This window comes from Belonocnema kinseyi, chromosome 1 (assembly GCF_010883055.1).
Source record: "Belonocnema kinseyi isolate 2016_QV_RU_SX_M_011 chromosome 1, B_treatae_v1, whole genome shotgun sequence".
In the NCBI taxonomy this organism is placed as follows: Eukaryota; Metazoa; Arthropoda; class Insecta; order Hymenoptera; family Cynipidae; genus Belonocnema; species Belonocnema kinseyi.
Window position 1 is genome coordinate 118,420,007 of NC_046657.1, and position 14,505 is coordinate 118,434,511.

A 14,505-nucleotide genomic window follows, 5' to 3' on the forward strand; every position below is an offset into this window, starting at 1 on the left:
TATGCACTAATTAAAGTGAATGTCACTCATGTTTTCAATTCAAATCTTATAATTCTTGTATAAGATAATTTGCTGAAATTCATTTTAAAAATTGAATTACACTTCATAATTGAGCGACAGGATGGCACAACGACCTTAACGCGTAGACTCAATCAGCCAGTCGGCAAGAGAGGGGATAACGCGTTGCTATGGGCTGAGATAATTGGATAAATAATTTTTAAGCTGCCGTCATTCCGTTAATAATTATCAGATCGTGTTAAATTGAAGAATTTAACTTCGTAGTAGAAAAATCAGAAGAAAGGAGATTGCCAGGCTTTTCTTTAAATTTGTAACTTCGTCATATTTTCTTGCCGTAACTGCGTCGCATTTTCTCATTATTTCGGTCTCTCTTTTTCTCTAAATCCCTTTTTATATGTATCTTTCTCTCAGAACCTCAGCCTCCCTCTCCCTTGAAGGATCATTCTACAGTGTAGACTTTGAGATGAATATCTAATAGTCGTTTTTTTGTTGTTATATGTAAATTTAGTGATATATTCATGTGACCTTTTTAAGTGTTTTTTATAACGTGTTATCTGTTTGTGAATTATTGCATAATGCAAAAAAGTGATTTATTCATGAATTACTGACGCGAATCAATGAAAGGGGAAAAAGTGTATTTTGATTTCGCTTGCTTCGATCAGTTTTTTTTTAAATCAACCTCAGTCCACGCCTTCCCCAGCTTAATCTTTCCACGTTTGGTGAATCCCCGCCTGACTGGCTTCAGTTCAAAGATCTTTTCGATTCGATGATAATCAGAAAGTGAAACCTGCTTCCAGTATGTAAACTACATTACCTTTAACAAAGTTTAAAAGACTCTGCAGCTCATCTTCTGAAGAAAACCGCACTGACCACTAATAATTTTTGAAAAACTTGGGATACTCTAGTCTCTTTGTATGAAAATAAACGACTTTTAGTCAATTCAGCTTTACAGTGTTTGCTAATTATAAAAAGAAGGACTAGAGAATCAGCAGTGGAATTAGAGAGTCTGGGCACGACTATTACACAAATATATCGAATCTTGAAAACCACCGGTCGACCCATACACATGTGGGATGATATTCTAGTCTTCATCGCCGTTCAACGTTTGGATTCTGAGTCAATCAAGGCCTGGGAACATCACTTATGACTTTCCAAGGAACCTACAACATGGATGCAACTCAACGAATTTTTAATGACGAGATTGTTGGCTCTTCAAGCCGTTGAAAAGTCACGGAGAACTAGCTCTCATTATATTCAACAATCAGTCAGAATTCACTACACTTTAGGAGATTAGACTACCGCCGGCAAGTGTTTCCTTTTTTCCTCTGATCATTATGTTGCAAGTAGCCCCGATGATCAGAATCAGACAGTTAAAAGTCGTGAACAAATTTTTCAAAAATACAAATTGTGTTACAACTCTCTTGATCAGCATCGAGAATTAACCTGCTGACTTACAAAACTTTGCAATAAATGTAGCAAACAATATTATTCCACAATTTATAATGTGACACAAGCCGATCAGCCCGGTCTATTGACTTCAACATCAAGATTTCAAACCAACTGTGCTGATATAAACCAGACTCCATCAACGTCGCTAACGCTTCTAGTTACAGTTCAACTCATCATCATTTCCCACAAGGGTGAGCAAATGAAAGTTAGAGTATTTATCGATCTAGGATTTCAAATATCTTTTGTCTTTGAGAGATTAGCTCAACTTCTTCATTTACCAAAGTTATCCAAATCGCTAATACTGAAAGGAATTAGAGGACTGAAGGCTGGATGAACGTGCGGCTCAGTTTCAATCAAACTGAAACCCTATTTTAAGCCCTAGGCGAAATGCCAAGTACCCGAGAAAATTCTCTATTAGCCCAAGATCAAGAGTGCGAGGACCATTTTTAAACTGCTCACTATCGAGATAATACTTGTAAATTATCCAATTCTTCATAAAGCCTATTCAGATTTCTTATATGAGTATTAAACATTAAATCACACGAAAGAAGTTTAAGCTGGAAGTCCTGAACCAAGCGAAGTCTTTTATCTCTATCATCATGGCGTACTTCCTCTCAACAGTCTCACAACTAAGCTTCGAGCGGTATGCAATGCGTCCAAGTTGTCTTCTACTGATGTTTCGCTAATCGAAATTTTGCATTAGGTAACTGCGCCAGTCTTCGTCAATGCATGAGTTGCCGGCAGAGAGCCAGTATTTTACATATAGTAAGCTGTTGTGTTCTTCGTTCTCAGCAAAAATCTTCTTTTCTAAACGCTATTGCCGATCGCTCACACATCGAAGTGCCAATAATTGAAGCAGCCAGATTTTTGACTTGCCGATAACAGTAATAAGTAAGTTACCGTTATAAAGGTACGCCTTATTCGATAAAATCCATTTCTTCAGTTTTAAATATGTTTAATATAGTTTTTTAAGCATTTGAAACGTGAAATTCGCCTTAAGCTACCGATAACTGGCACACTTATCTTACATGAGTTAAACTTCAGGCTGAACTTGTTGATGTTTTGATCTGGTTTCGTCAGTTTCATTATGTGTTTACTTCGGGCATCGAGATAATATACCGACACATTAAGGTGCATCCAGATGATTTAGGGTCTACAAAGAATTATTTAGAATACTAAACTCAACAAAACTCGCACATACTATTTAACTACAGTTACGCATTGGTTAGCTTGTGCACCAATCGTTGCCCTTCATATCATGAAGACAGTCTGATATGTGAATCGTTTTTGCTGTCCGTGCGGTCTTCCTCTTACGAAGTGGATAAGCAACGATCTAGAGATTCTTGAAGGAGTATCAACAGATAAAATACTTTGCTCAGCTTCTGTATCAATTGATTAAGACACTACTGTCCACGCTTTGGAAATAAATTGGAATCCAATCTCCGATAGTTTCCACTTTACGTGTCCATTTTCAGCACCAATTATCTTCAACGCTAAAATTTTGATTCAAGAACTTTGGTCTCTCGAACTTGACTGGGATGATTCCTTACCAATTTTGTATTTGGAAAAATTGAGGACATTTCTTCAATAAATGGCTTCTGTTGTGTTTATTAGGTCCAGCGACCAAGAAGGGAAAGTTAAAACAATCTTTTTCTGCTCTGAAAAAAGTTAGCTCCACTGAAGCGGTTGATAATTCCTCAACTTGAAACATCAGCAGCTGTTTTTCTCACAAAGCTGGTGCGACACACTGCACAAGTCTTTGATGCTGATATAGTCTCAATTGATCTTTGGACTGATTCATCAATTGCTTACGCATGGATGAGCAACCATCCATATCGATTGAAGTAGTTTATCGACAATCGTGTGTGTTTTATTCAAGAAACTCTTTCCATGGCAAAACGGCATTCCATATCAGCTAAGGAAAACCACGCTGAATGCGTTGGACACAATCTTGAAGAACGTCCTGCTTAATCAACTGCGTCACTTTCAGTCCGTCTAGCACTAATTTGGATCTTCTCGACAAATACTCAAACTTGATTCGCCTTCTGCGAATCACAGTTTTCTGCAAGCTGTTTATTCTTTGCCTCAAGAAAAAATCAGAATCACTGTCAAACGCCCCATCACAACTCAGGAATTAGAAGCAGCAAAATATTTTTGGATACAAGAAGTTCAACTGTACTCATTCAGAAAGGAGTTCAAAGTCATGGCAAAAGTTGATTCCTTATCAAGTGCTAATTATCTTGTACGTCTTACGCCTTTTATCGATACTCAAGGGCTTCTACCATTAGGTGAAAGGTTTCAAGAATCAGATCTTCCATGAAATTTTCAGCATCGGCTTATCCGGCCAAGAGATTCTTCTTTCACTCAACTGGTCATTTTAGATGCTCATCAACGATCATTACGCGATGGATTCCAGGATACCTTGGCCCTCATCAGTAATGTGCGTGTGATATAGAAAATGCGATCTAAGCAATTAATGGGAGAAAGGGCGGGCGGCTCGTACCCACAAAGCCCACTTCATTCTATCGGTCTGTCATTTCAGCTCTGAGATTCACCTTGAATTGGTCACCGATTACACAAAAGATACTTTCATTTCAGCCTACAAGAAATTTACCGAAAGACAAGGAATTTGCTCTACTCTCCACAGCGACTGTGGGACCAAATAGAAGGGTGCTGACTCAAAACTCCGAGCTCTTTTGTCATCATCTACGAAAGAGCTTGGAAAATTATCCACTTAATTGGTTAATGACGGAACGCAATGGTTATTCAACCCACCAGATGCTCTTCATTTTGGAGGAAAATGGGGGGGGGCTAGAGTAAAATCATTTAAGTATTATCTCCTACGAGTTATGGGAGACCATCTTCTCACTTATGAAGAGTTGAGCACCTTACCCTCACAAATTAAATCTGTGCTTAATTCTAGACACATCTGTCCTCTGAATGAGGACCCAGATGACCTTAGAGTTCACACACCAAGGCACTTCTTGATCGGTGGTCTACCAGCTATTGTTCCTGAACCTTCCTTGGAGAGTATGAAAGTTTCTCGTCTTTCTCGATGGTAACTCCTACGACATATGCTAAATAGCTTTTAGGCAAAGTGGTCCACAGAATGCTTGCAACGCTGCTAAGATATTTACAAGTGAACGAGCTTTTAACCTCTCTGCAGAAGAGCTCCTTGGCACTCGTTATAGACGACAGATATCTACCATCCAAGTGGCTACTGGGATGAATCCTTGAAGTTCACCCTGGAAAGGATGGGCACACTCGTATGGTAACCATCAAGACGCAGATTTCGATCTTCAAGCGACCGTTTACCAGGATAAGTCTATGAGAAGAAAGATTGCCAGGCTTTCCCTTTTTATATGTATCTTTCTCTCAGACCCTCAGCTTTACTCTCCCTTGAAGGACCATTCCAGAATGATCTGGATCAATCTGAATCGACTTAGTCCGTTTGCTCAACGGAGCGTCCTCAACTTGGAACTTAGTATTGCGTCAGCTTTCAATCCTTATCTATCTTAGAGCAGAATTATGTAGCCATATTTTGCGAACGGGATATTAAAGTTAGTGATGACCTTGTGATCTTACTATATTATTTCACTATTGTTGAAAGCAAGTTTTGATATAAAATGAGGAGTTCATCTCTCAAAGTTCTAGATTTTTTTTTATTTAGTAGTATTCTCATTGGTCGAGACTCCTTCCCTTTTTTGTTTCAGTGCTTCTACACGGCTTGTCTCATTTACGAGGTTTGGCAAACTCTCTTCCTCGCCAGGCCTGAGTCGAACCGCTGATCATGAGTGCAACCACTTACCTGGCGAGGTAACCTCGTGATTCTTCCAGAAGTTTCCCTTTTTGGTACAGTCTCGTTCTTGGATTGGCTTCGTGGGTTATTCTTTCTACAGTGTAGATTTTAAGATGAATTTCTAATAGTTATTTTTTTTTCTTATATAAATTTAGTAATATATTCTTGTGACGTTTTTTAAGTGTTTTTATAATGTGTTATCTGTTTGTGACTTATTGTATGATGCAAGTAAAAGTGATTTATTCGTCAATCATTGAAGTGAATCATTGAAAGTGAAAAAAGTGTGTTTTGAATTCGCTCGCTTCAACCAGCTGAAAAAAATCAACTTCAGTTGGACAGATCGTGTTGGTGTTTACAAATAAATACTCATTAGTCTTTAGCGCTACCGACGAACCTAATTCAATGACTTTTCTTATAATTTTGAGGTCAAAATCTCTGTTATGAATTTCAAAACAGACCGAAATGAACAATATGAGTAAAGTTCTTATACATTTAATTATGAAATATCCAAAATTCAGATTAGATGGTTTATAATAATAGCAATGAAAATTGCGAATACTGTCTCAGTCTCCCTTGATCGACGTGCATAGCAAGGCATCTTTTGTTTACACGCAGCGTCGGACCGAGTCTTTGTTTATTTATGCTCGTCATTGCTCTGAAAAAAACCAGTCGATTTGAATTTTGGATCATGTTTTGGATTATGTGGTATTTTACTTTAAGTTACCACAAAAGTATTAAAAATGCAACAGTAGAGTGAAAATTTCTAACATTCAGATGTGGCGTGATGCAATTACATGAAGAATAATGTTCTTATAGAAAATTAATATCGTTCATATTTATTTAGAATAACTTGAATGAAAGTGGTTTGAAAAAAGTTTTACTTTTATTTATAAACTCGATTCCTTCGTTTTCCGCCTTTATTGAATTTTCGAATAACTTTCGGACTTTTGTTTACATTCCTCTTTACCATGAATCTGAGGCGTATTTCCATAAAATTTCTTTTTAACTTAGAAAAGTTTCAGTTTCTTATGATCCAAATGTCAAACTATTGTCTCGGGTAAAGACTTTGAAAAAGTTAGAAGAAGAAATCTACAAAATTTAATTGCTTTGCTTTATTATAAAACTATACAATTACACCCAACTCTTATATTTTGTCCCCCCGTTCTTGGCCTTCCTAGAAATGCTGGCCCACGCAATTTCTCAGAGCGCAGGGTGAGAGACGGTTGCGACTCTCCCTTCGGAAGGACCGTAGTGCGCCAGTGCTCAATCGAGTACATTACGCAATATTAGGCATTCCAATAGGAAACGGTTTAGGCACCCCTGACTGTTTACGTTCGGATCCCCCCGAACAGTAGCCAAGGCTATTTTCAAATGACCCCCCATATTTGACTGAAAGCGAGAGTTCGGTGTATCAATAAAAGATGCATTATTTTTAAGTATACTTCCAAAAAGATCACCCAAGAATGATGACTTGATACTTGTCCTAGGTTTTCTGTTGCAACCCAGTTAAAAGTCCCAAAAGAATTTTTAGCGCATATTATTAGAAGAAATGAAAAGAGGAGAGTAGAGGAAAGGAGAGGAGATCAATGTTTAATCAATATTCAATAAATATTAAATTAATGTTCCATCAATAGTCAATAAATGTTCAATTAAGCAGCTATAGCATATTCAAAATATTAAAGTGGACTTACGGGAAATTGTAATCACAGTGGAGACATACGTTGTGATCAGTATAACCAAAGGCAGGACGAACATAAACACGAGACTGAGGGTTGTATAGAGTTGTTCTTGCCATTTTTCGGTGTAAAAGCCATGAGTCACGCATTGGGTGAATTCTTCTATGAAAGGCCCTTGTGCTTCGTGGAAGATTACAAACTGCAAGAAAAAGGAATACTTTTTATTTACAGTCTACACTGTAACAAAATTATAGGGAAGAGTAGTATCGATCACAGTTCGATAGTGAATTTATGAATCTAAATCAAAACCAATAGAATATTTGTCGTAGTTTTGAAAATATTTATTATTAATTTTGGTTCAGATTTCACTGAGAACGCTAGTTTCCTAGAGACGAAACATTTGAATTGGATTATTTGTAGGCTAATGAGAGATATGAGTATGTTTTTATAATTATGCTCTAGGACAATTTAAAAAAATAAAAATGTTTATTTATCATTGCAGAAAGTATAGTTTATTTAAAAGAATAAGTGCCTAGAGCTACCCGACTTTTCCCTAAGAAATGATTTCTGTCCATCACCTACGCGAAAAATACTCCTTTTCTAGTCTGAAAATAGCATGTTTTTCCCACTAGTGAGGAAAAGTTTCCTAACAAGTGGGAAACAGTACTTCTACAGTGGAACAGTGGGATGCAGTGATGCGCTGTCGTGTATGTTTGATTAAATAAGCCGACAGAAGCACGGAAATTCAATCCAATTTCAAAAATGTCCTTCTTCGTTCGGTATCGTTGCTGCATTACGGCCGTTAAAACTACCTTCTAAAATTTTGTATGATAGCGAAGGAGAACACTAGACATAAAATGGTTTGAATATGGAAAAGATCAAATTATTAATTTATATTTTGTTGGATTACTAATTAACGCAAAGGACCCACGGGGCACGAGTTAGGTCCTGTGTTTTGCTGGAGTGGGAAGTTCATTCAGCGACAGTTTTCCGAATTACTTGACAAACTCGAAACAAGATCCCGTTTCTACATTCTAATCAAGAGAAGGTATTAGATTTGTGTAAAATTTGACCGCCCCTGTTTTTGTCAAATGTCCACGTTTTGATACCCCCTGAATCCGAAAAACAGGTATTTACGAATGTGTCTTTCTGTGTGTGTGCGTATGTATGTAGATTTTTACTTTGCTGGCACGATAGCTTTCGAAATAATTGACAGATTGGATTGACATTTAGTATACTCTTTCAGTATCCTCAAATAAAGGTCAAGTTCTTTAGTCAGCCATTTTGGATTAAAATTCAAAGAGTGAGCATATTTTGAAAATAGATACCACTTTTTTCAAAATTCAAAAAATTTCTGTGATATTTATAGTACTCGAGCAGGCGAACAATTTATCCTAATGAATTTTTTCTATAAAACCAAAATTTACCAGAGTTATAGCATTTTCAAAATTCCAAAAAATACACGAAAATCAACATTTGAAGCCAAACAATGCACAATATGAAAAAAGTCAGGAAAAGAAAAATGTTTCAATTTGGACAGCATAAAAAAATAATGGAAAATCAAAAATTACATTTTGCGGTTAAACTGTGCAAAATAGGTGAAAAGATGACAACACAAAAATTGTACATTTTAAACGGATCTACAAATTTGTTTTAAATTACTTTTTGACAGCATGCATATTTTGTGTTTTAATCGTGAAAAACTATATTAACAATAAAAAATTAGTCCGCTGCGTGGGCACATTCTCATCACAACTTATGTTTTTTAATTACTTTTCCGTTTCGTTTGTGGTTTTCAAAAAATTTACATTTTGTCAAATGTTTTTCATGCTATTCTTCACGATTCAAATAAAAAACAGAACAGATTATTAACAAAAAAAAGAGCTTTTGGTTTCGTACCTAAAGGAGTGCCGCACATTGGGAAGAAAAATGACTTCTTTGGTCCAGAATAACGTACAGCACACAAATCTTCATCGATTTCGACCAAAAAATTGAAGAAAGAGCTAATAAGATTTCTAAGAGAGTTGTCCACTCTGATTTTTCAATTAGGTTTTTAATTTCTTTATAAACAAACAAATATGACGAAAAAATGGCCTTTTTCCTATTTGACGTTCCCGGTGCTCGTCAATAACACGAAATTGGTTGAAATCGCTTAGGTTGCATAAAATAGCACTAGTTCAATGTATTCCAATATTAGACAATATACAAAAAACTTGTCATCAACAAATTATTTGTTGGAAATTTTTTTTCTACGATTCGTTTTTTTCTATGTCAATTTTTCAATTAGGAAATTTATGATAATTTTAGCATAATTTATCATTTTTTTATCAATCTTATGATTTTTAAAACAAATTTAATAAACAAATGAATTATTCGCGCATCTGTCGACGCAAAAATTCTTTTTTCACTATATCCTAATTAAAGATTTTGACCTAGAAAAAAACGGATTTTTCTGTAGACAAATGCCTGGTTAATGCATTTGTTTATTAAATTTGTTTGAAGAAATAATAAAATTCATCAACTTATTATGAATGTTATTGAAATTCCCATCAAGCTCCTGTCTGAAAAGACTGGCATTAAAAAAACAGAATTTTTCTGCCGACAAATGACCGAATAATGCCTTTGGTTTATTAAATTGATTTAAAAGATCATAAGATTAACAAAAAAATTATGAATTTTTCTGCAAATATCATAAAGTTACGAATGTAAATAAATGTATATCGAAAAAAACTAATTTTTCGGTCGAAAAATGCCTGATTACTGCATTTGTTCATAACATTTGTTTATAATATAAAGAATTATAATCTTAAGAGAAATTTTTTTATATTATATAATTTCCATTCAAATTTCTTGCAATATAACTTGAAAAAACGTATGATTATGGAAAATCATAGAAAACATTTTTCAAACAAATAATTTTGTTATAAAAAATTTTGTTGCTTAATATATAATATTGGAACATCGTTAGCTAATATTATTTTTATGAAACTTAGGCGATTTCAACACGTTTCCCGTCATTGGCGAGCACTGTGAACGTTAAATAGATAAAATGGCCATTTTTTCGTCATATTTGTTTGTGTATAGAAAATCGAAAATCTAATTGAAAAATCAGGCTAGACAACTCTCTTAGAAATCTTAACAGTTTTTTTTTCAAAAATTTTGTTGTTCAAACCGCTCAATATTTGTGGGCTGTACGTTATTTTCAACCAAGAATTTCATTTTTTTCCCACTATGAAAATGAGATCATATGAACTCCCATCTGACATAACGCTGCTAAATGTTGCTTGAACTTCTCAGCATAAAACACTTACCAGCTATGACTCTTAGTTAAAACTAATCGCCAACCGCCCGCTCTCAAACCCTCTTTAATCGAGGTTTCGTGAGTCACTGAGGTAGGAATTTAATTTAGAATTTAAAAAAAAGCATTTTATGAAATGTAATGATATACATTTATGCAAACGATAAACAAGTTGAGGTACAAATTTGAGTGCGAAGCACGAGATACGCGATGAGAATGTATTCGTTAAAGCCAAAGGAGCTTTAACAAAAAAGAAGTCACTATCACCAAATTATTGTTGTCGATGTTTTGAACTTTAGTTTAAAAAAATCTGTGCACAAGTGTAAGGAATATACAAAGACCGAGCGCGGAGCCCGAGGTAAATATATTATCGAGCGCGAAGCGGGAGAACCAACAGTCGCGCGCCGTAGGAGCGCTCAAACTTGCCAGCGAAGCGAGCCGCGCGCGTAGCGCGCTATGAGAATGTACCCTCCAAGCGGGCGGATTTTGTTATACATAGCCGGAAGAGTCGAAGCTGCGTAGCCAAGGGCCCTGGGTGGCTTAATTCAAAACACGTCAAAGATATTATAAAAGTAGATGCGGTGCGTAATTAGTTACCCGCGATAAATATAGATGCTTGTCCGGCGAAACTTGTCAGTTCCCCTCTACCCACTGCAACCCGTAGATAGCACCCATATCACAGTAGGCCCCTCGATGCGCACATAAACAATTTAAAATGAAAGTAAATCCCCAATCAAGGCCATGTGATGAGTGGGTCATGTGACCAGATTCCTACCTTACCGCCAATTTTTTTATTTCCCGAATTATTATAACACGAAACGCCACATCGAGTTAAAAAGTTGGAACATTACACAAGAAGCACAAGGAATGGTGGGTCTGGTCCTCAATTTTTATAATTATAAAAAAAGTTTTTTGTTGTAAATAATTTTTTTTTGCTTTTTTCATAATTAGTCAAATATAGGGCCAGACCCACCTTTCTTAGTGCTTCTTATACATTATCCCAAATTTTCAACTCGATGTGGCGCTTCGTGTGAAAATAAGTCGGAAAATAAAAAAATTGAGGGTAAGGTAGGCATCTGGTCACGTGACCCACTCGTCACATGTCATTTATAACTTTGCAAACCATGGTTATCTTTATTAAATGTCAGAGATAAAAGGCCATGAGTATTTTTTATTTCGGTTTTATATATTTTCTTATAATTTTAAAATTATTTCACTTAATTTATATTCTGTTATAAGTTATAATTTTTAACCCTATAATATTATATTTTTATTCAAACTGATACAATTTTTAGTGCAATATCTATATGTAGTTCTTCGATATTATTTAGTATTTATTTTTATTTTTGTGGTCTGCAATTTCTATGGATTTTTTATACTATTCGTCTAATCAAGTTCTCGCGGTAGTTCTAAACTAGATTACGTTTCGCATTGACAACAAAAACTAGACGAAGAGAATTTCACTGGCGCATTCATAAAATATATCATGTCCTATAAAATATATTTTAAAATAAACTGTAAAATATTATAATTGATACAGCTTACTTGAAATATTTACGTAAGTTATATGGTATAAAATTTAAAATACAAATAATATAAATATTATTCAAATTATTTTTGAAGTTTTTTCAGAAGTTTTAAATATATTTTGAATGAATCCCATTTTTATCGTAAAATTTTTGTAAAATTCGAAAAAATTGCCTCAAAATCTACCAGATTTTTTTAAAAACAATTTTAGCAATCTTTTAAAATGTTTTGAAATATTTTTAGGACTGAAAATCCCGAATAATAAAATTCCCGACACAGTAAACTTCCTGAAATTATAAAATCCCGAAATCTGAAAATCCCGAATTTAAAAATTCCAGAATAATAAAATTCTGGACAGTTTACAATATTATTCAACTTGAAAATTCCCGAATAATAAAATTCCAGGCCGAATGCTGTCCAATTAGAAAATTTACAAACTAGAAAATTCTCGAATTATAGTAATTGAGAAAATAATGTTTTAATCAATATTACTTATTTATTAAAAATACAATAATCAAATATTTTAATTATAGAAACTTTGTATAATATTAATTTTTTTAATTATTGTTTTAATTTAAAATAAAAATAACCGTATACAAATGTTATGCAACAATAAATTTAAAAACACGTGGGCTTCAAACAAAACAAAATTTGTAGGATTCAATTCAGCACTGATTTAGCGCGAATTTTATTTTTATTAAATTAATTATTTTATTTTTGCGAACTTTTTTGTGAGTTAAAAAAGATACAATGCACTTTTTAAGCAACAACAAAATTTTGTCGGGAATTCTCAAATTCAGTAATATTATAAATTGTTCAGGATTTTGGGAATTTTTACAGTAATGGGAATTTTATTTTTGGAAGAAACAACTGAAAAATACCGAAAAATAAAATTCGTGAATTGCAATAGTCCTGAATAATGAAATTCTGGAAATTATAAAAACGCCGAAATATAAAACTATTGAAAAATTTACGAAAAATAAAATTCTCGACAGTAAGATATTACCGATTTTAAAAATTCCCCGCAGAAATTTGCTGAATTATAAAATATCCAAACTAGAAAATTCCTGAATTCAAACAATAGAAAAAATGGTTGTTCATTAAATATTATTTATTTATTGAAAATACAATAATCGAATAATTTTATCAAATACATTTTTTTAATGTTTAAAGCTTAACAAATTATGATTTGAAATTTAAAAAACAATAATGAAAAAAATATGTATATTTCTGCGTGAAAAATGTTGTTTGATAATGTACATAGCATTAAAAAAAATTAAACAATTATTATTCTTCTAAATTCAAAGAATAATTAAATAAAATTATTTAATTATTGTATTTTTAAGAAATAAAGAATATTGATCGAAAATTCTTATCTTCATGTTTAAATTCGGGAACTCCATAATTCGAGGATTTTTTACTTTGGACATTTTATGTCGGAAAATTTCCAATTCAGTCGTTGGAGATTTCATTTTTGGTGATTTTTCATTTATCGCTTTCGGAATTTTTTCAGTGGTCCCATATTTTTATACCTTCTCTTAAAATGATGTCATTATTCAAAATAAAAAGTCAACATTTAATTTTGAAATCATCAAAGGTATTAATTTTCTTTTAAATTATTTCAAATCTTTTAAAATGATTTTTGAAGTTTTTCGGAACTTTTAAATATTTTCTAAACGGAATCCATTTTTTTAAAACATTTTTGTAAAATCCTGCAGACAAAATTGTTTCAAGAGCTTTCACATTTTTTTCCAATTTTGTAAATATTTTGAAATGTTTTGGAATATTTTTAAACATTCTCTTTCAGTTATGGACTTTTTCGAAACAAAAAATCATTTTAAATCTTCCTAGAAATCTTAAGAAAAAAATTTTTAATGTTTCAAAATTCTATAACCCAATTTTTTTCTTTAATTTAAAACATTCAAAAATCTACAACTTATTCGATTTTTTCCCCGAATTAAACATTTTTCAACTATTCTTTAAAAAACAAAATACAAGACTTTTACTTTCAAATTACAAATAAAAAAGTAGAAAAATTATAACTGTAACATTCAAAGTTTAAATTTATCACTCTGAAATGGTGACAATTCATTTTTTACCTGTTTACTGTTGAAAATTGTTGTTTATTATTCAATTTCAAAATTGAATATTTTAAAAATGGAATATTTTATACTGAAATAATACTTTATTAAGATTTTGAAATTGAATAAAGGTGTTCATTTAAGAAGATATTAATTTGAAGTGATTTTTAAATTAAACATTGTTTATGAAGACTCAATCGAATGTTCACACTTGTGTAACTATTTTTAATTTTTTACTATGTTTAATTTTTAAATTTACTTTCTTTTCGCAATTTTTCCTGGTCGCGAGTCTGGCTCAATTTAGAACAACTTTTTTTAATAATAATTTTTCGCTTCTAACTTCTGGAACAATCATTTTATTATTTAGGAGATTTTATACAAATCTCGTTGATAATTATTTCATTTGAAGAAATGTATGTAAAAATTATAATATTTTTCTTTAATAAAATTGTTACAATGAAAGCCTTTCGAAGAATTTTTTTTAAAATCTTTCGGGGTGTAAGATAGTCACAGCTTCCTCCTTCGATTAGATAAGCAGCCCTATATATTTGAGGACTTCAGGGCCACTAGTTCAGTTCTAATCTTGACTTTACTCTGTAACCAACGAAATAAAGGCACGTGATATCTCGTTAGAGATATCACATATTTTTAAAAACT

At 33.0% G+C, this 14,505-nt stretch overlaps 1 protein-coding gene across 5 annotated transcripts in view; it reads right to left on the minus strand.

Moving 5' to 3' along the window:
• The window catches only part of LOC117175525 (gonadotropin-releasing hormone receptor), a 355,246-nt gene that overhangs the window by 21,072 nt on the left and 319,669 nt on the right, over positions 1 to 14,505 (minus strand). For all 5 annotated transcript variants that reach the window (XM_033365255.1, XM_033365236.1, XM_033365233.1 and 2 more), the window contains one exon: positions 6,958 to 7,141. In XM_033365255.1, the coding sequence (XP_033221146.1) occupies positions 6,958 to 7,141 (184 nt within the window). The remainder of the gene's footprint in view (positions 1 to 6,957; positions 7,142 to 14,505) is intronic.